Consider the following 24,652-nt stretch of genomic DNA (forward strand, 5'->3'; position numbering starts at 1 on the left):
AAGAATGCCAATTTGATGCCTAACACTGCCATCTATTGGCCGCCAATATCCGGATTGCTATTGCTGCCTTTTCTCTTTCTCCTCCCCCTCGGAGCTCTCCAGCTCCACTGTGTCTGTGGCAGCTTGGCTAGAACAGCAGCTCCATACAGAATAACTGGCTATATTTGCTTGCTTTCTCTCTCTCTCTCTTTCCCCTTCCTGTGGAAACCCTCTCTTGGCTCGTAGGGCCTCTCCTCTCCCCTCCCCTCCTGCTAGCTCCTTTTCTTTGCAAGTGGGGAGAGGCGAAGAAGGCAAGTTGATGGCAGTTCTTGGCTGGGGCGCCCCTGGAGCCAGCCTCCCTCGCAGCCTCCCCCAGATCTCCGCTTCTTTGCGCTCTCCTGGGAAAGAGATGCGGAAAGGCTTGCGCTCGCTCGCTCGCTGAAGCCGGCATCGGTGGATAGAGATAGCAAGGCGAGGTTGCAAGGTTTTTGTTTTTCCCTTCCTTCTTCTTACGATTGCTACTGTCATTATTCTCGATGCTGTTTTGATTTCCCCACCAGTCCGGGGGAAATACCTGGGACGGGCTGAGGTGGAATGCATCAGAGGCTGCCACCAGAGCTTTTGAGATCGGAGGAGGACCATCATTCCCAAGCGGAGGGGGATCGACGGCGGGGGCTCCCGGGGAAGGATCGGCGAGGAGAGCAGGCGCCACCGCCGCCGGGGAAGACGGGTTCCCTGCGCCCTGGTCGCCAGCCCTACCATGTCCAGAGCGCGCTGCAAGAAGAAAAAGAGGAGGCTTAAAGGGGCGGCTCGCCGGGTCCTGTCTCTCTGCCAAGGCTCCTCCGAGTGGCATCAGCCCCGGGCGCTGGGAAATGGTGTGAGCGAGCAGGCGAGGAGACCAGCGCTGAGGAAAGGAGGAGGAGGAGGAGGAAGAGGAGGAGGAAGGAGAAGGAGAAGGAGAGAGGGGAGCCTCGGCTCCAGCAGCGGCAGCTGAGCGGGGAGAAAGTTGACCTCTTCCATGGAAAGCGTAAGTACCAGTACCAAAGGGAGGCTGGGTGCGATGGGGGAACAGGGAGATGCGCGCCAAGAGAGATGGTGCGTCGGCATGTGCGGATGCTGGGGCGGGGGGGGGGGCACAGAGACTTGTGGCGGCTGCCCATTCCGTTCACTGCAGGAAGCAGGGATTGTGTACCCCCCTCCATGCGTGCATTCAACCCTCCACCCAATCTCCCCCCACACACACACACCATGGCGTTTTCTTCGCCCAGGGCCTCCTGCACCCCAATCACCCCCCTTGATCGCCTCTTTCCCCCCCCCCCCACGCGCCAACCCGGGTTGTCCGTTCTTCCTCCTTACTGAATCTCTCAGGGACGACCCCCTCCGTTGTCCCCCCCCTCCAGCCCCCACTTCCTGCCTTCTCCCTCCTCGTGGGTCCTACCCTTCCAACTTGCCTCCCCCCAAATCCAGCGGAGACCGTCTCCTGCTTGCGACGCCCCTCCAGACGCGCGCACACTTCTCTCTCCACCCCCCTCTCCAAACCACCCCCGTCTTTTTGCCCTGCCTCTGACCCAGATCCATCCGAGCAACGGAGCGAATTGCCTCTTTCCACCCTTACTACAGATTCCCCTCCCTTCCTAATCACCCAGGGCGCCCCTCACCCATGTGAAAACTCATCCGGATCTCTCTCTCTCACCCTTTGGCCACTCTGCCCCCAGACCGCCCCCTCCCTCAGTACCACACAGGATTTGCACCCAGACCTCTCCAAATCACCCCTCCTGCTTGTCATTCAACCACCCATCAGCAAATCTCCCTTCTCCAGATAACACACCTCCAAAAAAAATACCACCCACCACTTGCTATCTTCCTTTTTTTGGGGGGGGGACACCCCTGGCTCCCTCTCTCCTCCCCGTAATACTTCCACTCCCTCCTTCTCCACCCCTCCCTTCAGCAGCCCCCGCCCCTACTTTCCGCTACTGGGGAGGGGAGAATTGGGAGCCAGCCCTTGGCACCGCTGGTGTGTGTGTGTGTGTGTGTGTGTGTGTGTGTGTCCGGGCTTGGTTGAAAGGGGGGGGGTTGGTAGCAGAGGCTCAGCGGCGTGTGCAAGGCTGTGTGTGCGCTCCCCGCTAGCCAGGCAGCCTCTTCCCAACTGCAATCCCCACCGCCTTCCCTGCTCGCCTCTGCCTGGGCGGTTTGCAACACACACCGAGCGGGCGAGCGAGCGAGGCAGCTTTATGGGTTGCAACAATGCTTGGGCCCTGGAGATTTCTGCCTCAGTAAGTAGCGAGGGGGTGGAGGAGGACTGGGCGACGCGGGGGGGGGGTCGGAGAGCGTTGATCCATGTCTCCTTGTTGCTCTTGGCTCCCCTACACCCCCCATTCCTTTTTTCTTTTTTGCAAAGCAACACCACTGCCCCCAGCTTTTTGCTTGCAAACCGAGGCGGTTGCTTCAGTGCGGTAATATTAGGGGTGGAACTCATTTTTTTCCCCTCCCCGGGGAAGGGGGTACGGGAAAGAGGAGCACTGAAACAAGAATTTCACCCCTCCTCCTTTTCAAATCTCTCTCTCTCTCTCTCTCTCTCTCTCTCTCTCTCTCTGCTTCCACACACAGAAACACATTCCACTTAGCTGTTTCTCCATCCCTTTTTTTCTAGCCTTTGCGAACCAGATCTCTGGAGCAATCCTCTCTATGCCACATTCAACTTTATTTGTCTCATGCCCTCTTCCCTATCCCCCTCCACGATTTTGAAGACCGAGGAAGGTGCAGGGAGGAGGACATGCAAATTATTTCGTTGCTCTTGCTACCTCCGAGTCAAATAAAGCCTTGGGTGGTTTTCTTCCCTTAAAAAATAAATAAAAACAGTCTGAAAGGATGCATTTATTTATTTAGCCACCTACTTATTTGTGATATGGCTCTCCGAGAAACAGCCAGATAATGGATGAATAGCTCTGCTGGACCTGAGAATTGTGTTAGAAGTGAAGGGTTTTTTTTTGGGGGGGGGGTTTCCCCTCCCAGCTTGACTTCTTGCTTAACGCAGAGAGGGAGACATGCCTTTTTGCCAAACCATTCATTCCGCTGGTGAAGCAAAGACTTCTTCCCTAATGTGCCTGGCTTCTGTTCTACTGCAAAATGCTTGCACCTAGACGGATGCTTGTCAATCTGTGAGCGATGCTTAGAAACATAAATAAATTGAGAGAGAGAGGGAGAGAGAGATGTCTAGGATCCTCCAAATTCAAACGTTCTTGGACTTGTGGGAAGGGTTGACCTGAACATATGCAAGCCATCCTCTTTCTAAAAAGCAATAATAACAAACCAAAAGTCATCGATTAACGCTGGGCGATTTATTAATCCACCCCCCCAACCCCACATGCTGCCCGCGAAGCTTCCATCCATCCTCTGTCTAGATATTTATTGTGTTCAGACACAAGTAGAAGGACCCTTTAGGGGGAAGACAGAAAGGCTTTGAGAGGGGAAAAGAAATTGGGATGGTCTTTCTGTCTGGATGCCGTTCAGAGATCAAATACAGGTTGAGGGGAGTGCAAATGGATGAGTTTTTTGGGTGGTATTCCCCAATCCACCTCCTTTGGATGCCTTCTCAGAAGGATGGAGAGTGCTGACAGCCATGGTAGCTGAGAAGCAGCAATTCCACCGCTCCTGGACTTGCTGATGATCTAGCTCTCTGAGACCCACTTAGCTCTCTCCATTGCAATTAGACTAGTTTTGCAAAGCGTGGGAGAAGAAGCAGTAGCTCAGATATGGCTGAGGCTGCAGGGACACTCCTCAAGTCTAGCATGTTTGCCAAATTCTGGGTGAGTGGCTTAAAGGACGATGCTTTTCAGTGTGTGTGTATGTGTGTGTGTGTGAGAGAGAGAGAGAGAGCGCATCTGTGTTGCATTGCTGCCTTTTTGCCAGTGCCCTTGTGAAAACAACTCATTTACCAGCCGATCAATCCAGAAGCAAGCGGCGATGATAACTTCTTTTAAGAAGATCTTCTAATAAGAATTCATAAATATTCCACCAGTGGCTTGCGCTGTCTCCCCCTCCCCCTTTTTTCTTTCAAAAAAGAAAAGCCTTTGAGATGATGAGGGGGCATATATTTAATTATTTGGCTGAAGAATTTCATCACTTTTGATTCCCCCCCCTTAAAAAATTGAGATGTTGATTGACATTTTGTGTAAGCTTATACAGCAAAGCTGTTTAGGAAATCAGGGGTTTGGGTGGCGGTCCACCCTTTTCAGGGTTTGTTCCCCCCACTTTCAAAATGATTAAAAATAATAATGTTGGTATTCTCTATCTTTACAGCCATTTGTACTATAGACCCCTGCAGTGGAATTTCAAGGAACGGTTTTACATTTCTCTATATATGTGGAGAGCAGGCTAGCCTTGCCAAAAATGGGGGGAGACCTTCCTTTGCAGGTCACTGTTCATTCTGAATGTTCTGAGAAAGAAAGGGAAGGGTTGCCGGGTAGGTAATAGGTGAGGTTGAAAACCTCATAAAATGGTGCTTCTGTTCTCTGAAATTAGAACCAAATAACTAAACTGACAGCCATTTTATGTATATTTGTGGGTTGTGTGTGTGTTTGTGTGTGTGTAGTGGGGGAGGGGAAAACACTATAGAAATAAATAAAACAAAATATTGAAATGCGTTCCTAGGAATAAAGGACTTGGGTTGTGACTTTACCTTTCGAAAGACAGGAAACCTCTACTAAATCAGTAAGTTAATAGCTATTATTTAACAAGAGTTGGATGGGCGTCTTGTAATCAAAACCCTTGGCAAGCAACCTAAATTATGTCCCTCTGCAGCCTTGCCTCCTAACTTTGTCATGATCTAGGCTTCAGTCCTCGTGACATGACGGTGTTTTGTTCTCTTTTCTTGCCCTCCGCAGGAGATAACATGTATGCTTGCTGCTCTACGGTGACTCTGGAGCAGGATCTCAACAAGAAAATGCATATCTGGATGGTACAAACCATAGCCTTTGCTTTAACATCTCTAGTCCTGGCGTGGGCAGAAAGCATTGAGTATTATGGGGAGATCTGTGATAACAAATGCCCTTGCGAGGAGAAGGATGGCATCTTGACGGTGAGCTGTGAGAACCGGGGGATCATCAACCTCTCTGAGATCAGCCCCCCCAAATTCTCCATCTACCATCTCCTGCTGTCTGGGAATCTTCTCAACAGGCTCTACCCCAACCAGTTTGTCAATTATAGTGGGGCTTCGATTTTGCACCTGGGCGGCAATGACATCCAAGATATCGAGACAGGAGCCTTTCATGGGCTGAGGGGCTTGAGGAGGCTGCACTTGAACAACAACAAGCTGGAAATACTGAGGGATGACACTTTCGTAGGGTTGGAGAGCTTGGAGTACCTGCAAGTTGATTACAATTATATCAGCGCTATCGAACCCAGCTCTTTCAGCAAGCTGCATCTGTTGCAGGTGCTGATTCTGAACGACAACCTCCTCTCTTCGTTGCCCAACAACCTGTTCCGTTTTGTGCCCTTGACTCATCTCGATTTGAGGGGCAACCGGCTCAAACTCCTTCCCTACTTGGGCCTCCTGCAGCACATGGATAAGGTGGTGGAGCTGCAGCTGGAGGAGAACCCGTGGAACTGCTCCTGTGAGCTGATAGCTCTCAAGGATTGGTTGGACAGCATATCCTATTCAGCCCTGGTGGGGGATGTAGTCTGCGAAACCCCTTTCCGTTTACATGGGAGGGATTTGGATGAGGTTTCCAAGCAGGAGCTTTGTCCTAGGAGGCTCATCTCCGATTATGAGATGAGACCACAGACCCCGCTGAGCACCACAGGGTATTTTCATACCACACCAGCCTCTGTAAACTCTGTGGCTACTTCTTCCTCAGCTGTTTACAAATCGCCCTTGAAGCCCAAAGGGACCCGCCAACCCAACAAGTCCAGGGTGCGTCCTACCTCCCGCTTGCCCTCCAAGGATCTGGGATACAGCAACTATGGCCCCAGCATTGCTTACCAGACCAAATCCCCGGTGCCTTTGGAGTGTCCTACAGCTTGCACTTGCAACCTACAGATCTCCGATTTGGGTCTCAACGTCAACTGCCAAGAAAGGAAGATTGAGAGCATCTCAGAGCTCCAACCCAAGCCGTACAACCCGAAGAAGATGTACCTGACCGAGAACTACATTGCCCTGGTGCGTAGGTCGGATTTCCTGGATGCTACTGGCTTGGATTTGCTTCACCTGGGCAATAACCGCATCTCGGTCATTCAGGATCGGGCCTTTGAGGATCTAACTAACTTGAGGAGGCTCTACCTGAATGGGAACCGGATTGAAAAACTGAACCCAGAGCTTTTCTATGGGCTTCAGAGTTTGCAGTACCTCTTCCTGCAATATAACGTAATCCGGGAGATTGAGCCAGGCACTTTTGACCCTGTGCCCAATTTACAGCTCTTGTTTCTCAACAACAACCTGCTGAGATCTTTACCTGGAGGCATTTTTTCTGGCTTAACTCTCTACAGGTTGAACCTGAGAAGCAACCATTTCTCCTACCTTCCTGTAAGTGGAGTGCTTGACCAGCTGAAATCCCTCCTGCAGATAGATCTCCACGAGAACCCATGGGATTGTACATGCGACGTGGTGGGCATGAAGTTGTGGATCGAGCAACTCAACACAGGAGTCCTTGTGGACCAGGTAATCTGTGAATCCCCTAAGAAATTTGCTCAGAATTACATGAGGAACATCAAAGCAGAACTGCTGTGCCCAGACTACTCTGACATCATTGTTTCCACACCCACTCCATCATCCATGCAGGGACCAGCCAAGACCACCCCCTTTTCCAACTCCGGGCAGATCAATAGCACCTTGGAGGAGGACGACTCAGAATCACCTTCTGGTGGCTCGTCTTCCTCTTCTTCTTCCACGGTGCCTTTGTCAGTGTTGATCCTCAGCTTACTGCTGGTCTTCATCATGTCTGTATTTGTGGCCGCAGGTCTCTTTGTGCTGGTGATGAAGCGCAGGAAGAAGGTCCAAGGCGACCATGCCAGCACCAACAACTCGGATGTGAGCTCTTTCAACATGCAGTACAGTGTGTACACAGGCGGGGGAGCCCCCCATTCCCACCCACATGCCCATCACCAGCAGCATCCGCAGCATCTTCACCATGGAGGAGGAGGTGGTGGTCCGGCTTTGCCCAAGGTGAAAACCCCCGCGGGACACGTCTATGAATACATCCCTCATCCTTTAGGTCACATGTGCAAGAACCCAATCTACCGCTCCAGAGAGGGCAACGCTGGTGAGGATTACAAAGATCTCCATGAGCTCAAGGTGACCTACAGCAACCATCACCTCCAGCCCCAACCCCCACCACCCCCACAGGCCTTGGGGCAGCCCCAAGCAGCTCCGGGGGGACAAGAGGAGACCCTCCAGAGCCCCACATACAGTGTGAGCACCATTGAGCCTCGGGACGAGTTGCTTTCCCCTGTCCAGGATGCTGATCGTTTTTACAGGGGCATTTTGGAGCCCGACAAACACCCTTCTTCCACTTTGGGGGGCAGCAACCTCCCTGAGTACCCTAAGTTCCCCCCAACTGCCTACACTTACTCCCCTAACTATGACCTTAGGCGCCCCCCTCACCCCTATTTGCATCCCGGCCCGGGGGACAGTCGGCTCCGGGAAACAGTGCTCTACACCCCCCCAAGCACTGTTTATGTGGAGCCCAACAGGAACGAATACCTGGAGCTAAAAGCAAAACTAAATGCAGAGCCGGACTACCTCGAAGTGTTGGAAAAACAGACCACATTCAGTCAGTTCTGAGACCTCCTCCTCTTCTCCCGTCCTCCCACCCAGAGCATTTGTATTTAATAACCACACACAAAGAAACACACTGTTGATCTTCTCTCCTCCACATCCCTTCCCTCTCCAAATCCGCCTTTGCTTCATGTTGTTGGAAGGTGAAGTGCCTTGGCACAGAGGTTTCCAGCTTTGGGGAAAGTTACCGAAAGGGTGTGCTGATTCCATAGTTATAGATCTTTCTCTCTTTCTCCCTGCCCTCTTTATTTTTATTTTGGTTTCTTCTTTTTTAACCACCTCACAGCCAGTAGGAATCAATCAATCGAGCGAACTAGACACAGCATTTGTTCTCGCACTCACTTATATGGTTTGTGTGATGCTAAAAAGGAGGGATTGGGATGTGGGTTTTTTGTTTTGTTTTTTTAAGAGAGTGTTGTCTCATATGACGATGTTGAAAAGGTCACATAAATCATGTTATCTTGTTCTTTATGTTGAATATTCACTGCTGACAATTCCCCCCCCTCACCTCAGTTCAACAGTACTGGGCACCAAGTTCCCTTCTGAGGCATGGATGGCTTTGGGGAAGGTGGGCAAGGGAGAGAGAGAGATTGGCACACCCTGACTTTAATACAAGGTCGTTTGGTTCCCCCCACCCCACTCCCCCTTTTTTAAGGAAAAAGAAAAGAGGATGTATTTGTATGTTTCTGGACTTTTGAATTAAAAACCAATATTATGATCTTTAAAAGGATCACCCTAGATGTGGACAAATCAATAAAGAGTTCAGAGATATATGATGCATAACTGGTTAGTAAAAATAACTTATTGAAATATATACAAAAAAAATATTTTATTGTAGCTCCTATTTTTATATACATGGTAGCATTTTCTTCACTCGTTGAGGCTCCATTCCTCCGGAATGCTTACTTATTGTATGTGGTTAAACTTCCCTCTGGAATAGAAAGCAGGGCCTTCTTCACACATTACGATGTGCTTTTCTAGATGTAGACCTAAAACAATGTGAGGAAACAGGTGCTAGAAATGCATAATTTGCAGCTCTATCTGGCAGAGAGACCAGATTGGTTGTGGCTCTTTGTCGTGTGTACTCTTGGTGGCAAAGCCTGGTTTGCTGCTGTGTCATGTGTGAAATGGTCCTATAGAGTTGATGGCAAGGGAAAACACCTGACAGATACATAGGCTGCTCTTCTGCACACACCTATGCTCCTGCTGACTTCAGTGGGGATTGAAGCTGCCTCACGGAGCACAGAATTGCAGTTTGAGGCATCTTCTACATTTGCCAGAGCAGGTTCCTACTGAATTGTGGTACTTTTAAGTTCCATCTCCCACTGCCCAGGGTGTTGAATAGGTTACAGGATGAGGCCCAGAGTCTGTGATTTGCTCAGAAGTGTTACACTGCATTCTGAGCTCTTTCTACCCCCCCCCCAAAAAAAAAACTCTGCACAAAGCTGTTGTGGTCTCTGGAGAATGTCAGAAATCACCAAGGGGGGGGGGTGTCCAGATTCAGTTTGTCACACTTTAGACCCATTGAATTCAACAAACCAGTTTAGTAATTTAAGTCCCACTGCTTTCAGTGGAAATGGAGTGTGCCTCACATAATTTGGATCCAAGCCACTGAAATCAAATCATCAACACTATCATCACCAAAACCTAATAGACAATCCAAGGCAATCAGTCGGTACAGGAAAGAAATATATAGGATCTATTTTGTTGTTGCTGCTGCTTCTTATGAATGATTATTCTACAGAGCCTCCTGCTAGGATGACTAATTGGACTAATTAGTGAGGGACATGTAGAAATTGTTTATTTTTGCAGGAGTGGTGGTGGTGGTTTATTTTCATAATTCAACCAAAATATCTTAGTTGGAGAACTGCTGGGTTGTTCAGTCGAGCATAATTGCCCTTGTACAGATCCATTTGTGTGCTGGCACCTTGGAAGGCCAAAATGACGGACTGTACAAATCTATTTATGGAATATTGATTCTTACCCCTTTGGGCAGCAAGCAGTGGCAAAGATATTCATAAACACAGCATCACTGTACGATGGGACAGGTTGTGGTCTCATATGTATCCCAGCACATGTAATTTTTTTTATATAGTTTATGAATAAACACTTGATAACAATTTCAAATGGAAGGAAATGAAATAGTCTTTACCGGAAGCTACATGATTTATTTCCAGTGCCAATTGTTGCTCACGCATGAACATCATTCTCCCCACACCCTTTATTACTGATATCATGGACGTGATAGCATTAAACTCATGCATTCTTTAAGGTGTTTCCTGAACTCGCCGTACTTAATCACGCCGATGGTACATAACCCTGCAGACCTATGTTGTATAATGCTACAGTTTCACCTTGAAATTTTGTCTCCTTTCTATAGTTTTCGTTTTATATGTGTGAAACTGGGTAAGTGATATTTCACGTGGATTCTTAACCTTGTGGCATGTCCAGGGTTTCTGTTTTGGGAAAGGGGGGATATATGGTTTTGTTGGATAATTTTCCTTAAAGAACTTTCTATCTGGATTTTCTTACTTGTGCAAAGTATATGACTTTTTAAAAAAGAAAATTTGAGACCTCAGGTTGTGTATTGTTTAAATCTTGCTTTCATCAAGGTACTTTTGATTTCTTCCAGACCTTGTCTCATCCTAGCTTTCTCAAAAGAGAGAAAGGAATAAACTATGTTATTGGGGAGGGGGCTACATTTGGATGTAATGCATCTGAATATGGATTTTGAGTGTGATTGTGGAAAGGCATTTATTTGCTAAAACTACACATTTGCTATCATCAGTGTTTTGCATTGTGACACTGGATTTCTCACTAATTCTCAGCAAGCTAAAAAATCCCGTGAATACCTTCTCTTGGCTGCGTGACTGAAGCGATCAGTTTGAACAGAGAATATATCTAATTTCATATATAGGGTATCAAGGATCAGATATTGATTTTAGACGTGCCAGATGCCAAATGCAGAGTTTGCATTTGAATTTTGATGTGCTGCATTGTTTGACCTTATTTATAATTGCCAATTTATCCTTCGAATTGACTTGAATGAGGACGTTCCCCCTCTTTCCGCCCCCATCTGTAGATTTTGTTTGGTGTATTTTTTTCCCTTGGTTAAGCTTGTGGCATGCATTCATATCCTGATTAGAAGAAGGCATGAGCGGATTTAGATATGATGTGAATACTTCAGTCATTGCTAGGACTGCTGCTTTTTGTGTTTTTGGCAGGATTCCTGCATCCTTGATTTCTAGCTAGCTATTCCCAATTCGGAAACTGCATCTTGCTTTGTAGCTGCCTATCATGTAGCTGTTAGCAGCAAAGGAGACCTACCAGGAAACAAAAACAAAAAACCAAATAGCAATTGTAATTGTCATATTTATAGCTTGGTCCCATCACATGAGGGCTCAATGATTCACCATGAGTCAGTGAGTATTATGATTTCCTAAGAGCACCAGACGTCAGTAGGAAGAAAGTTCACATGGGATGTGATTGTCGCCATGTAAACAGCTCGTCAACCAATTTTTAGGTTTTTAACCGAAAATCAAGAATATGTGACTGGGGCACTCATTCTCAGGATTTAGAGAGGCGGCATATAATGAAATATGGCTCTAGGCCTTTTATGTACTCTGAGTCTAGGGAACCCCAAAAAAGAATGGGGCTACATGTTGCACTTTCTCTGGCGACTGGATTCCATATTGCACTCTAGCCTTGTTGACGCTTTCCCTTCCGGTTTTATGCCTGCTGTCCCCAACCTCTAGAGTGTCTATACACATTCAGTGGAAGTTTGAAGGGGGCTTTCTTGATGTACAGCTATATGGAAGGAGGACCTTCCATGTGCTTGTGAACCCCGCACAGAATTGTTCATGTAGATAAGCCTAGACACATGCATCTAAACAGCCCATTCATATTTTCTGCTGAATGCACAGCTTGATGTGGTCACTGGGTGCTTTCACATTTCCTCCTCTGTGTATTAGAAGATTGAATTTGGGGAAGGGGGACCGGGACGCACCATGTGATGTGGTGGCAGCTTCACAATGGAATTTCCCTGCCTCACCATGACTGATGACCAATTAATTTGAGAGTGTCTCTGGATAACTTGGCAATGAATGATGTCAGAAAGCTCCTTAAGTTAGGGATGGGTGAGCCTGTGACACTTGAAGCATTGTTAGGCTACAGTTCCCGTAATCATTGGCTGGGGCTAATGGGTGTTGGAGTCCAATGAAGCTTAGAGGACCACAGCTTCCCTACAACTGCCTTAAATCTAATATGCTAAATTGTGTACTTTAATATGCTGTGATGGGTTGTTTCCACATGTGAAAAAATATATAATTGCATAGAAAATGATAAATAATCCTGCATAAGGAATGAATTTTTTTTTATAGAACAAGTTCAGTATTGTCTATGCAATACTCTCCAAGGTTTCAGGCTGGAATCACCCCTAGCCTTACCTGGAAATTATGGGTTCGAACCTGCTAAGCAGATGCTCTACCACTGAACTATGACTCTCCCCCACTGACCTTATCTTCATTATTCCTGCATTCTCATTTGCTGTAGATCCATGCTGAAAAAAGCTATTTACAGTAGAGCATATACTGTCGTGATGAGAGGGGATAGGCAGGCAAGACGCCATTTTCCTACAACATACATGGTTTGGGAACTTCCGGCTAAATGGAGGAAGGAAAGGACTGAAGGTCCACAAGAACGGGAGGAATTTTTTTTTACACAATCCCGGCGAATATGCAGAAGACTTTTCCAAGAGAAAAGATGCCAAAGGGAAAATTCTCATTGGTCAGAACTGTAACATGAAGTGCCCTGGTGTTATCGGATATTTATTTATTAATCCTATGAATCATTTTTACCCTTTAACCAAGAAGGTTTCTAGAGTGGCTTGCACAAGATAAAAAAAAAAAAGTCCCTGCCCAGAGTTTTACAATCTGAAAGGCATGACACCAAAGGAAAAAGTGGAGGTCAGGAAGAGGAAAACAGGCAAATTTAGAAACTAATCTCTTAGGCTCCTACCGCCAATCTACAACATTTCCTAAACAATTTATCTTCAGAACAAAGTAGACAAGTGGTGTTTTACTTGAGATTTAGGTGCTGAGGTGAATTAAAGGTTACCCATTGGATGAACAAGATTTAAAGACACCTAGGTCCAAATGAAGATATTACAGTTTTGTCTAAGCAGGGCTGTTTGAGACCTCAGTCAGAAATGTAGAGGGTAATAGCGTGTTTCAGTGAGTAAAATGTTTTATTTCCAAATTAAACAAAATTATAGGGAAACTCAAATGAGACACAAACTTGATAGCTATTTCTGCTGTGAAAGAGAAATTATATATCATATATGGAGCTATTAAAGAGGATAATTTCTCATTTATATATGTGTGTATGTTGATAAATGTACAGAAAGAAAATGATGACTATACATAAGAGATACAGATCGGGACAAACACTGTCCTGTAGTCTTAAATATTCCACTAATCGGCTGAGGAATGAACTAGGGTTTAAATTGACTCAGTGTTGGCAGCCAATTTTAATCGGTGAAGGCAAATTTTAATTAGTGGAGGCGAGAGTTAAGGACATGCCTTGTCTTACTTTTTTTTTTTAAAGCTAGTTTGGTGGTTAATGTAATAGTGAGTGAAAATGAACATATTAAAGATGTCTTTTCAGGGATAGTGTTTGTTAATTAAATGGCAAGTTACCTTCTACTGTCTTCAGCAGCTCAAAAAACCACTTGTGTTGATATTTTGGTACTATGCAAATATATTTAAATGTAACCAATTAAGTGGTTAAAAAGGCAGGTGATTTAATCAAATAGCTTCTGATTAATTAGTCAAAAGTCCTAGTTATATTGCGAGATAAACAGCTGAGCAACTGATAAAAAGAGTGCAAATGAACATTCATTATACGACCATTGGTTTTTAAAGAAATTTTGAAAACTTCTTGGTGTGGCTTTGATTTTGTTCGACCGTTCGTATTTTGGGTTCCTCCCTTTTTTTTCTACTCAATTTTTCGAAGCCATGCATTATTGACAAAGGACGTTGATCTTGCAAAAATGAGTGTTCTATCTACCTTTGTGTTTCCCTTTTCGGGAGTCTTGGGGTTGAGGCGTGTGGATCTATAAGGGGAGTGAGAATAGAGAGAAATGGGGACGCTTGATTGTGAAAACACATAGGGCTGCTCAGCATGTTCGCCTTTTGAGGTGACAATCACAAGGAAATTTTACCTTGTCAGTTTTCCCATGGTGAAATAATCCTTAGAAATGTGCTCTGGTATGGTGACAGCTGGTATTTACTAAATCAGGGGGAAAGCTTGCAAAGTGATGTGGTTACTGCTAGCTGCCACCACGTGGGGGTGCATTCATGAGAAATATTCACCATGTGAAACTGACAAGGTGAAAAACAATGGCAGTGGTTTCAACCATGTCAAACGTGAATGTGGGAATCCAGCCGTTGATGAAGGCAAGCCTTCTCCCTGTTTTCATTCTGCGCTTTGCTTTAAGATGAGCACATTAGGAGGGATTATTGGACGTATGTTTGCGCGTAAGAAAAGACTTGCCGCTGAAACACGGCTGGATCTCTGCTAATTGATTTCTTTTGCTCTTAAATTATGGAAATTTATTCTGCTCTCAAAAGTTGGAAGCTAACTTGAGGATCGCCTCTGTGGTGTCTGGCGCAATCATAAGCATATTTACTTGAGCGCCATAGAAGTCGATGGGCTTTAATCTAACGTGATGGACTTAAAGGATTTAAACTAGGAATAGGAACCAGTGGCTCTCCAGATGTTGTGCTCTGATTCCCATCAGTGCCAGCCAGTGTGACTAATGGTTAGAGATTACAGTAGTCCAACAACACAGGGAGGGCCACAGGTTTGTTATCCCTGCTTAAACCATAAGAGATCTGTGGATTTTATCTGAGTATGTGACCCTATGAAACTGACTTATACTGAGTCAAATGATTGGCCCCTATAACTCAGTAACCTGATTCTATTAGCTGGATGTACCAAATAGTGAAGCTGGGAACTTCTGCAAGTAAAGCATGTGTTTTCGCACTGAGCTACGGCTTTCTGTGAGTTGTAGGTGGTTCACAATGACATTACTGGAATTTATTTAGTTTGATGAGGAGCATAGACAAATTCTCAGAGGATTAGGCTATAAGTGGGTATCAGGGTATGCCTCTGAATAGTAATGGGAACAGCATTGCCCAAGTGGGTCTGCCATGTCGTTTCTGTCACATTTATCACTGTGCATCATGCAGTGCCCCCTCCTGGCTATCATGTGATGAACCTTCCTGCCAGGAGTAATGCAGTAAATATGGCCAAACCAAGTTTGCACCACATTTACACACCCTTCCAAGTGTCCCTATTTTCCAGAGATGTCCCTGATTTAGAAAAGCCGTCCTGGTTTCTGATTTGATCCCAAAATGTCACAATTCTCCTTTGGATGCCCCTATTTTCATTGGAGAAATGTTGGAGGGTATGGTAAAGGTAAAGGGACCCCTGACCATTAGTCCAGTCGTGGCCAACTCTGGGGTTGCGGTGCTCATCTCACTTTATTGGCCAAGGGAGCCAGCGTACAGCTTCCGGGTCATGTGGCCAGCATGACTAAGCTGCTTCTGGCGAACCAGAGCAGCACACGGAAACGCCGTTTACCTTCCCGCCTCAGCGGTACCTATTTATCTACTTGCACTTTGACGTGCTTTCGAACTGCTAGGTTGGCAGGAGCAGGGACCGAGCAACGGGAGCTCACCGTTGCCGACCGTCTGATTGGCAAGTCCTACAGCGCCACCCACATCCCTTAGAGGGTATGGTAGGATGTCCCTATTTTCATTGTAAAAATGTTGGAGGGTATGGAGTTATTCAAGCCGTCGAGCTGTATGGAGCCATCTGAAAGCAATCCTGTATAGGGAAGTTTGTTGTTTTGTTTTGTTTTTTTAAAAAAATGTTTAATGTTTTATTATGTTTTTATATATGTCGGAAGCTGCCCAGAGTGGCTGGGGCAACCCAGTAAGATGTGTGGGGTATAAATAGTAAAATTATAATTATGGAATGGGTTGTCTCTTATTTTCATCAGAGAAATGTTGGAGGGTATGCATCTGATGAACCATAGTCAGCTATGTACCCAAGAGGGGCTCAATAAACCTGTTGTTTTTCCTCTTATCTAGCAGTGATAACAGAGACTCATCGAGTACTTGGCAGGCCACAAAGTACAACTGGTGAGATGTATTTGTCTCAAAAGTTTAGAACTTGTACATTTTAACATGAGGCTCATACCACTTGTACACAGAATGCAGTTCTGTGGCATGGTCTGACTATTGTAATAATGGTGATCGTCCCACCAGGATCATGCCACTAATTAAGTACTTATGCCCACCTATTTGTGACCAATTAGGGCATGCTTTCCTGTTGTACTGTAGCAGTGTGGGAGAAACCACTTAGACCTGGGTTCATCCATGCTGTTGCCATCGCTTCCTCCCCCACCCTCCCAGGGGAAATAATTAGGTGGGAATTATCTATTTATACCCGAGTCTCTTTCTTCTAGTTAAATGCTCTGGATCAGATCCAAATATAGTGTTTTGTGATGCTTATGAAAGGTGTCGAGGAAGGCAAATAATTCTTTAATGAGAAAGAAGACTGATGTGCATTGTTCATTTGGCTGAGGGAGTGTCAACTTATTAAATTGTAACTTTTATTGAAGCTGGAATTTATCTGAAAACATTTTGCTTCTTATTGAAAAGATTCCGGGGGAGATTGCAGGAGACTAGGCTAGCTGGCAGATGGCAGGCCAGTTGGCATGGAAGCATAATACTAATTTCCTCTCTGCAATGTAGCTTTTCATGGTTGTCTTCTTGTTAAAGACAGCATGCTTTCTTGTCCTATGAGTGATGCAATATGTGTTCCTATGGTTTGCCAACACAAATCTGAATTATCCGGGGGGGGGTATTTATAACAGGTGTATTGAACCATTCAGAAGTCTGGGATCTACAACTCCTCCACACAGTAACTGCAAGAGGGTCACATTCTGTTGGGTCAGGAAAAGCTGGTTGTGTGAATTCACCCTGTGATTTCTGTATTTGAATAACTTCCAGAAAACATTTGACAATATGAGTAACTAGGAAAGAGTTGAAGAAGACCGAGAAGAGAAAAATGCTTCCATCTATGTAGTTCAGAGTCTATGGCCCAGTTCCCATCTGGCCAGCAAAGCCAATGATCAGGTATCATTGGAGTTTATGTGGAATGTAGTTCACCCGTATTGGTAGGGCCACAGATTCCCCATAGCTGGCTTCCATTACATGCTCAGATCCTACAAGTGTCCCCTTTTCCAGGGACAGTCCCGTATTTACAGACACTGTCCCAGGTTCTTATTTGATCCCAGAATGTCCCCCTTTTTCTTCTTGTTGTTGTTTAGTTGTTTAGTCATGTCCGACTCTTCATGATCCCATGACCCAGAGCACGCCTGGCACTCCTGTCTTCCACTGCCTCCTGCAGTTTGGTCAAACTCGTGTTTGTAGCTTCAAGAGCACTGTCCAACCATCTCATCCTCTGTTGTCCCCTTCTCCTTGTGCCCTCAATCTTTCCCAACATCAGGGTCTTTTCCAAGGAGTCTTCTCTTCTCATGAGGTGGCCAAAGTCTTGGAGCAGCAGCTTCAGGATCTGTCCTTCCAGTGAGCAATCAGGGCTGATTTCCTTAAGAATTGATAGGTTTGAACTTCTTGCAGTCCGTGGGACTCTCAAGAGTCTTCTCCAGCACCATAATTCAAAAGCATCAATTCTTCAGTGATCAGCCTTCTTTATGGTCTCTCTTTTTCTTAGGATGTCCCTATTTTCATCAGAGAAATGTTGGAGGGTATGGAATTACCCAACCCTGAGCCATCTGAAGACAGCCCTGTATAGGGAATGTTTTTTTAAAAAAAATGTTTTATTATGTTTGTATATATATTGGAAGGTGCCCAGAATGGCTGGGGCAACCCAGTCAGATAGGCAGGCTATAAACAGTAAAATGGTTTTTATTGAATAGGACATCCCTATTTTCATTGGGGAAATGTTGTCGGGTGTGCATGCTACTCTCCTTAAATTTCAGATGTAAAATAACTCTTGAGTATTAAGTGTTCCTTTACCAGAATAACTACTGTAATGGGGACAGACAAGAAATCAGGAGTGAGTGGGATCAAATGGCAAAATGATGAAGGTTACAATCTTTTCTTAAATATAGGGATTGGGAACCTGTTTTCCTCCTAGTTTTGATGGACTACAATTCCCATCAGTTCAGGCCAACTAGGACAATGGATACTGATGTTTGCAGCGATGGTTCAGCAAAAATCTGAAGGGCTACGTGTGGCTTTAACAATGCAGAAATGAATTCACAAGACTTTAGCTGGTGAAACCATTAATGAACCTTTTTCTGGGTCCATGCTTCATTGAAAATATCACCTGCTAAATTTTACAAGAGAAGGGCCAGTAAAAAGAAAACTAGAAAAGGTAAATGATACAGCACAGTATGTGGGATTTATACATGGGAAAACTACTTCTTAAGCTGGTTAGAAATATACACATTTAGGATTATGGTCTGCATTCTTTTGTCCTCTTAAGTATTATGGTGCTCAGATCATATGAAGTTGGTATTAGTGTCTTTGAAGTTTCCTGCGAGTGTAAGATCTTTGTATATTTGTGTGTGTGGCTGTGTGTGTTGGAGGGAAAGAGAGAGAAATCAAGTATATCTCTCACATAGTTAGCAATTTATATTATAATATAGTCACTTTTTGCTTGATTCAAATGAATCTCATAAGAATAACTATTTAAGCAATAGTACTGCAGAGGCATTGAAAGGAGCTGGCCCGGATTCTATTTATAGTAAGGTGTCTTTCCATCACTTCAGGCAGTGGAAAGGTAAATTACATTTACAACACCTGAAGGTCTCCTTCAACTCCCAGGGAAGTGGAGAGGGAGTTTAGTATAAAAGAGACTGCCCATATGTTTCAAAATGAGAGCTCCCCCCCCTCTTGCTTCTCCTCCCCTGAACTGCTGATCAGGAACAGTAGTGAGGAGAAAAACCTAGAAAGAAGTGCATTCGATACCAGAAGCCAGAAACATGTAATTTATTGGATTTTAGATAGAATAAAGTAAAAGTAGATGTTATAGAGCTATAAAATGAACTAACTGTTTTACAGTGAATGGCCCGAATATTTAGAAAATGCTAAGTCTAGGGTAATTTCAGAATAAAGTTAATATGACTGTGCCAATATACTGTATTTCATACAATTTCCTTAGATTAGTAATTTTATGTGGAGGAATACGAAGCTACCAGCATGAGTGTGACCAAACTGTGGGAGGCAGTGGAAGACGGGAGTGCCTGGCGTGCTCTGGTCCATGGGGTCATGAAGAGTCGGACATGACTAAACGACTAAACAACAACAACAACTAAGACATATCCAGAGTAGAACCATTGAAATTACAGAATTTATGTTGATTAAGTCTACTGATGCTTGGGTCGATTCTGAGTATGGCAAACTTTGTATATTACTCATAACGTTGTTAAAGAAAGTACAGTGGTACCTTGGGTTAAGAACTTAATACGTTCTGGAGGTTCGTTCTTAACCTGAAACCATTCTTAACCTGAGGTATCACTTTAGCTAATGGGGCCTCGCGCTGCCGCCGTGCCCCAAAGTTCTTAACCTGAGGTAGTATTTCTGAGTTAGTGGAGTCTGTAACCTGAAGCATCTGTAACCTGAAGCATCTGTAACCTGAGGTACCACTGTATATCCTAGTGCTTAAAAGCATAATGACTCCAGATGTGTCTATGTAGTTTCAACACACACACACACACACACACACACCACTCTTCATATGGTCCCCTCACCACTTGCATTTCTTTTTAATCAGACTTTTGAGCCCTCCTAGATATTCTGGGTGCTGATGAGTTTTAGTGTTTGCTTTACAGTCGTACCTTGGTTTTCAAACAGCTTAGTTTCCAAACATTTTGGGTTCTGAATGTCAGAAACCCGGAAATGACTGTTCCTGTTTGTGAACTATTTTCTGAAACCAAACGTCCAACAGGGTTATGTTTGGCTTCCGAAAATAGTTCACCCAACAGGGTTTCCGCGGCTTCTGATTGACTGCAGGAGTTTCTGGCAACCAATCAGAAGCCGCGATTTGGTTTTTGAACGTTTTGGAAGTTGAACAGACTTCTGGAACGAATTCCGTTTGACTTCCAAGGTACGACTGTACTTTGTTCACATTGTGTGACTATTTTTAAACGAAGATCATTCTGACCCCCTTATGGAGGAAAAGTGGAATCTAAATGATTTTTAATAAATGAATATTGACATGAAGATCATTTATCTGAAAAGTAATTTAGAATAATTGAAGACATTCCAGATATTGTATACGAAGGATTCCAGGTCCAATTCCTGGTATCTCTAGGGAAGACATCTTTGAGACCGACTGCCAGTATAGACAGTAATGGGCTAATTGGACCATTGGTCTGACTCAGCATATGGTGATTTTTTAGGCATTATGTAGAATTTGTTTTTTCTTTTCTTTAAAGAGAATTCCGTATATGAATTCCTGCTTAAAATTACTGGGTTTTGGTTTTATTTTTTAAATTCTGAGGTTAATTAGTTTCATGTATTCCGGCTTAGCTATGATTTTTCACCCTGATTTCTTTTTTTCTTTAAGCAGAATTCCAACAAGGGAAAAGATGTGGTTCTAGAATCAGTCATGGCTCAAAAATGACTGAAAGTCTTATACTGCCATCTTGACATGTCAGAAAGTGAAGCATGTTTTTTTTCAGGAATCTAGCACTGAGAATACTCATGAAAGCATCATGTCTTCCAATCGGTGACCATACTGGATCAGTCTTCACGATTGTGACAACCAGTACTCCATATGGATGTCCCACTGGAATACTGGAACACTGGAATATTGTGGCTCACATGGGTCAATGAGACTCACATGAGGCCAACATAATTCTCACTACACAAAACGGTAGTGCAGATATACCTCTGAGAACTGCCCATAATGGATCATACTTAAAAGTGACTCATACCCTGAAGAACTTAATGCAAGCATTCCCTACTGCCTGATGGGCTTGCTGCCATGCTAGATGATATTGCTTTAATTGCTTTATTGATTTAGATCTAGTTTTTGTACCTTTGCCAATTAATTTGTGCTTGACGTTTTACGTTCTTACTGTAAGTCACTTTGAGAATAGCTTCTATTAAAAAAGCAACCGATAAGCTTAATTTTTTTTATGATACCATTATTATTTAGGATGAGGTAACATGCACAAAATTGGTGTTCACAGGCAGCGCCCGTCTCACAATAAACACCCATCTGGAAGTACCCTAAGAGATCATTTGTCAAACTATGGGACTGATCGTCCCCAGTGAAGAGCACATTATTCGAAAACAGGGGTGGGGGGATGAGTGAAGGAAATTATTGGACTACCTGCAGCTTTGGGTTTTTATCCTCTAAGAATGATAATAGCTTTTTACAGCTCTGTAAAGTAGGTCAGTATTATTACGCCCATAATGAAGATGAGAAGCTTAAGAGATACTGGCTTGTGTAAGGTCACCCAATGGGTGAGTTGGGAACTGAACTGGAAATTTCCCATTTCATGCTTTTAGGGCCACTGCCCACATAACTGCTTTTACTGTGATAGTGAAGCTAAATAATTGTGTTTGCAAACTCATCGGAGAGCCAGGTTGCTGCTGATGAATGGCCGCTTAATGGCAACCCGAGATTTTCTTTCTCTTGTTTAATATATGAAATACCTCTTGGCTATTATGCTACAGCAGTGCTCTTTGTGTTTGGCAGTAATTAGGCCCATTGTTCTGTGTTGCTGCATAAGTACTAAAAGCACATCATCATAAAACATGGCACAAGTCCAATAATGCAGCAATATTTCACCAGTACAAATGTTGAGAGTTAGGATGTTAATGAGTAATATAGGTCACTTTTTAAGGGCTTAGATGAAAATGCCAATGGCATTAGAACACACACACACACACAATCAAACAAACCTTAAGTGTCTGATCATACTAGCGCAGATCAAACACGTGGCCCAAATTGACTAAATAATGCCACCCGCTTCCCCCTGCTAGACCAATTTTATAAAATGTTTCCTCTCCAGAGAAATCAAAAGCAAATTGGTAATGTGATGATAGGGAAGATTGTGTAACTTTCCCCCCATTCTCTTTTTGGAGAGGTAGTTCAGTTCTTTTGCTCATGCTGGTGTTGTAATGAAAACAACACAGTACCTTGCAGAATTTCCTTGAATAGGTCTGTCAATAGATTTTTGTCAGAATAAGAACTACAGGGAGTTTAAGGTACTGTAACTTTCATGTGATTTAGAACTTTCTTGATACTGATTTCTGTTTGAGCTGTGGACTCGGTCTGTGTTTTAGTAAAAAAAAAAATGTGGATGTTTCTATTTTTGTTTGGTTTTTTAAAAAGTGAATTCCTTTGCTACTGGTGCAGCTTGAAGTAATCTGATGGGTGAATAAAACTGCATTGATAACATAATGAGCCCCACATTCCAAAATTGTTTTAAAGCTTTAATTGTTCTCTACCCTGAGAATATTAACTCGTTTTAACATGTGGGTTTCATGTTCAATAAGAGGACCTTCACCCTGTAATCCTTTGAGGAGCTTCTTTCAAAACCCACAGTTTATGCCACTCTTCCTGAAAATCTTGAGGAAAAGGGTTATCATGTTGAAGAAGAGCTATTAATATTGTGGGATCCCTTGTTTCCTTCTCAGCATCCCTTGTTTATGTCTGTTGGCATCCAATTTAGAGTTAGGATTTGTGGTATTACCCTCTTTGTCTGGGATATTTCTCCCAACACATAAAGTACACAACTTCAGCTGTACATTTGCAGTACTTGAATAGGTAGGGAACCAATAAATGTGTCTCATGGATTCACACATTTTATTTTTAAGCAGACGTAGAAATGGAAATCACTCATACTCCTATGATTGGGTAGTAGAAAGTGTGAATTGACCCTTAGCAGAGAAATTTTCCTTGTATTCAGTGACTCACGCGTAGACCAATCAAGCCGAAAAATGAATGAGATGTTTCAGATTGCCGGTGACAAGTATTGATATTGGCTGGAAAACAAATAACTCCATTATCAGCATGTTCTTTTTCTCTTATGGTATCTTGGTACCTGTAGGGATCTTAAGTTGGATCAAGTCCCAAGCAAGTGCTCCCTTTGCCCCTGTGCTGATTCATCAGCATGAATAACTCACATTCAAATCACTGTTAGATGTGGATATGAAAAAACATATTGATGGCATTTGTGCCAATGAGCTTTGGCCCCCATGTGTCCATACATTTTTGCTTCTAAGTCACAGTGTTGATGGAATAGGTCTGAATTGGGACAGGAAGAACTCTATATTGTGGCCCTGGTTCACAACTGCTGAGAGAGAGAGAGAGAGAGAGAGAGAGAGAGAGAGAGAGAGTCACATAGAGTTACTACATAACATCTAGTTTGGCCTGAAACCAAGTCCATGTTTATAGTATATAAAGTTACAGGTGAAGTTACATTGTGCAAGGGAGTGTACCTGGAAAGGACTCATTCAGGTGTCCTACATGCCAGGAAACGAAATTCTTGCAGATCTGTTGTCTAAAGTTGTTAACAGGGAACAACTTCAGGTTTATGTACAGAGGTTGCAGTTAGGTTGAAACACGACACCACAGGTTACATGGAAAGGGGGAGGATGTTGGAAATTTCCATTCCACCTTTAGTTACAGATGTGGGACTGTTTACATTCCAGCACAGTCTGCAGGGAACTTCCGTTGTGTGTATAGCTTTTGTTTCCCCCCTGTCTCTCTGAGAAGGCAAAGAGAGAGACGACATGTTTCTTTGTCTTGATTTATGTTTAATAAATCTGTAGTATATAGTATGTCTCCACAAGCCTCAAAACCATGGGTAGGCAAACCAAGGCTCGGGGGCCAGATAAAGTACACAACTTCAATTGTACATTTGCAGTACAGTGGTACCTCGGGTTAAGTACTTAATTCGTTCCAGAGGTCCGTACTTAACCTGAAACTGTTCTTAACCTGAAGCACCACTTTAGCTAATGGGGCCTCCTGCTGCTGCCGTGGACAGTCCGGGAATCAGCATGTTTTTACATGAGTAGAACGTGTCCTTTTATGGAAAATGCATTTCTGGGTTATTTGTGGGGCATAGAAATTTGTTCCCCCCCCCAATATATATATATATATATATATAGTCCGGCCCCCCACAAAGTCTAAGGAACAGTAGACCCCTCCTGAAAAAGTTTGCTCACCCCTGCTCAAGCCTCTTTCATTGCGCAGTTTGCTCTGCTAAGTAAAGTGTGCCCATGTCAGCAGACTTGGGTCACTGATTTATGTCGCGCCAGAGGTTGAGGGATCTTCACAGCGTGATGGCTGGAAGGAGATGATCCAGCTGGGGGCTAGCCAGCTGGCCGTTGGACCCCCGGATGCTGACATATCTACATATATCATAGGAAGAGGAAGAGGTGAGGATCATGGAAAATATATGGATGCATTCCTGTGGTTCCTATTTTTTTGTTAGCTTGGAAGCTTATATTATTTTTAAAAATTCTGTTTTGAAATATCCATGTGTCTTGGGAGACAATGGAAGAGTGCGCCTTTTAGGGTGAAGTGAAACTGTTGGAGAGTTCAGCGCCTGCTGTGGCTGTAGAGACTGATGCAGGAGAGACATGTTTTGTTGCAGCTGAGACAGATGAAAGCGTTCGTGATCATTTCTCACCCATCACTGCCATGGATACACAACGTAACTGATGGTCTCCAGGTGCTGCAGTCATCCACACAGGGTTGAAGTTTGCAGATATCTTTGTAATGCAGAGTTGGCCTGCCAATGGGCCTGGTGGCTGAAGCCAGCTCCCCAGAGAGCACTTCCTC

At 44.3% G+C, this 24,652-nt stretch overlaps 1 protein-coding gene across 2 annotated transcripts; it reads left to right on the forward strand.

Moving 5' to 3' along the window:
- Window positions 1-784: 784 nt before the first annotated feature.
- On the forward strand, window positions 785-9,877 carry SLITRK5 (SLIT and NTRK like family member 5). 2 transcript variants are annotated; one of them, XM_082218586.1, is made up of 2 exons: window positions 785-1,006; window positions 4,863-9,877. In XM_082218586.1, the coding sequence occupies exon 2, from the start codon at window positions 4,871-4,873 to the stop codon at window positions 7,754-7,756; it is 2,886 nt and encodes a 961-aa protein (XP_082074712.1). In that variant the 5' UTR covers window positions 785-1,006; window positions 4,863-4,870; the 3' UTR covers window positions 7,757-9,877. The 2 variants fall into 2 exon arrangements, with proteins under 2 accessions (XP_082074712.1, XP_082074711.1); XM_082218585.1 differs by lacking the exon at window positions 785-1,006 and adding an exon at window positions 2,163-2,252.
- The last annotated feature ends 14,775 nt before the right edge of the window (window positions 9,878-24,652 follow it).

This window comes from Podarcis vaucheri, assembly GCF_965113315.1.
Source record: "Podarcis vaucheri genome assembly, chromosome: 4".
Lineage (NCBI taxonomy): Eukaryota > Metazoa > Chordata > Lepidosauria > Squamata > Lacertidae > Podarcis > Podarcis vaucheri.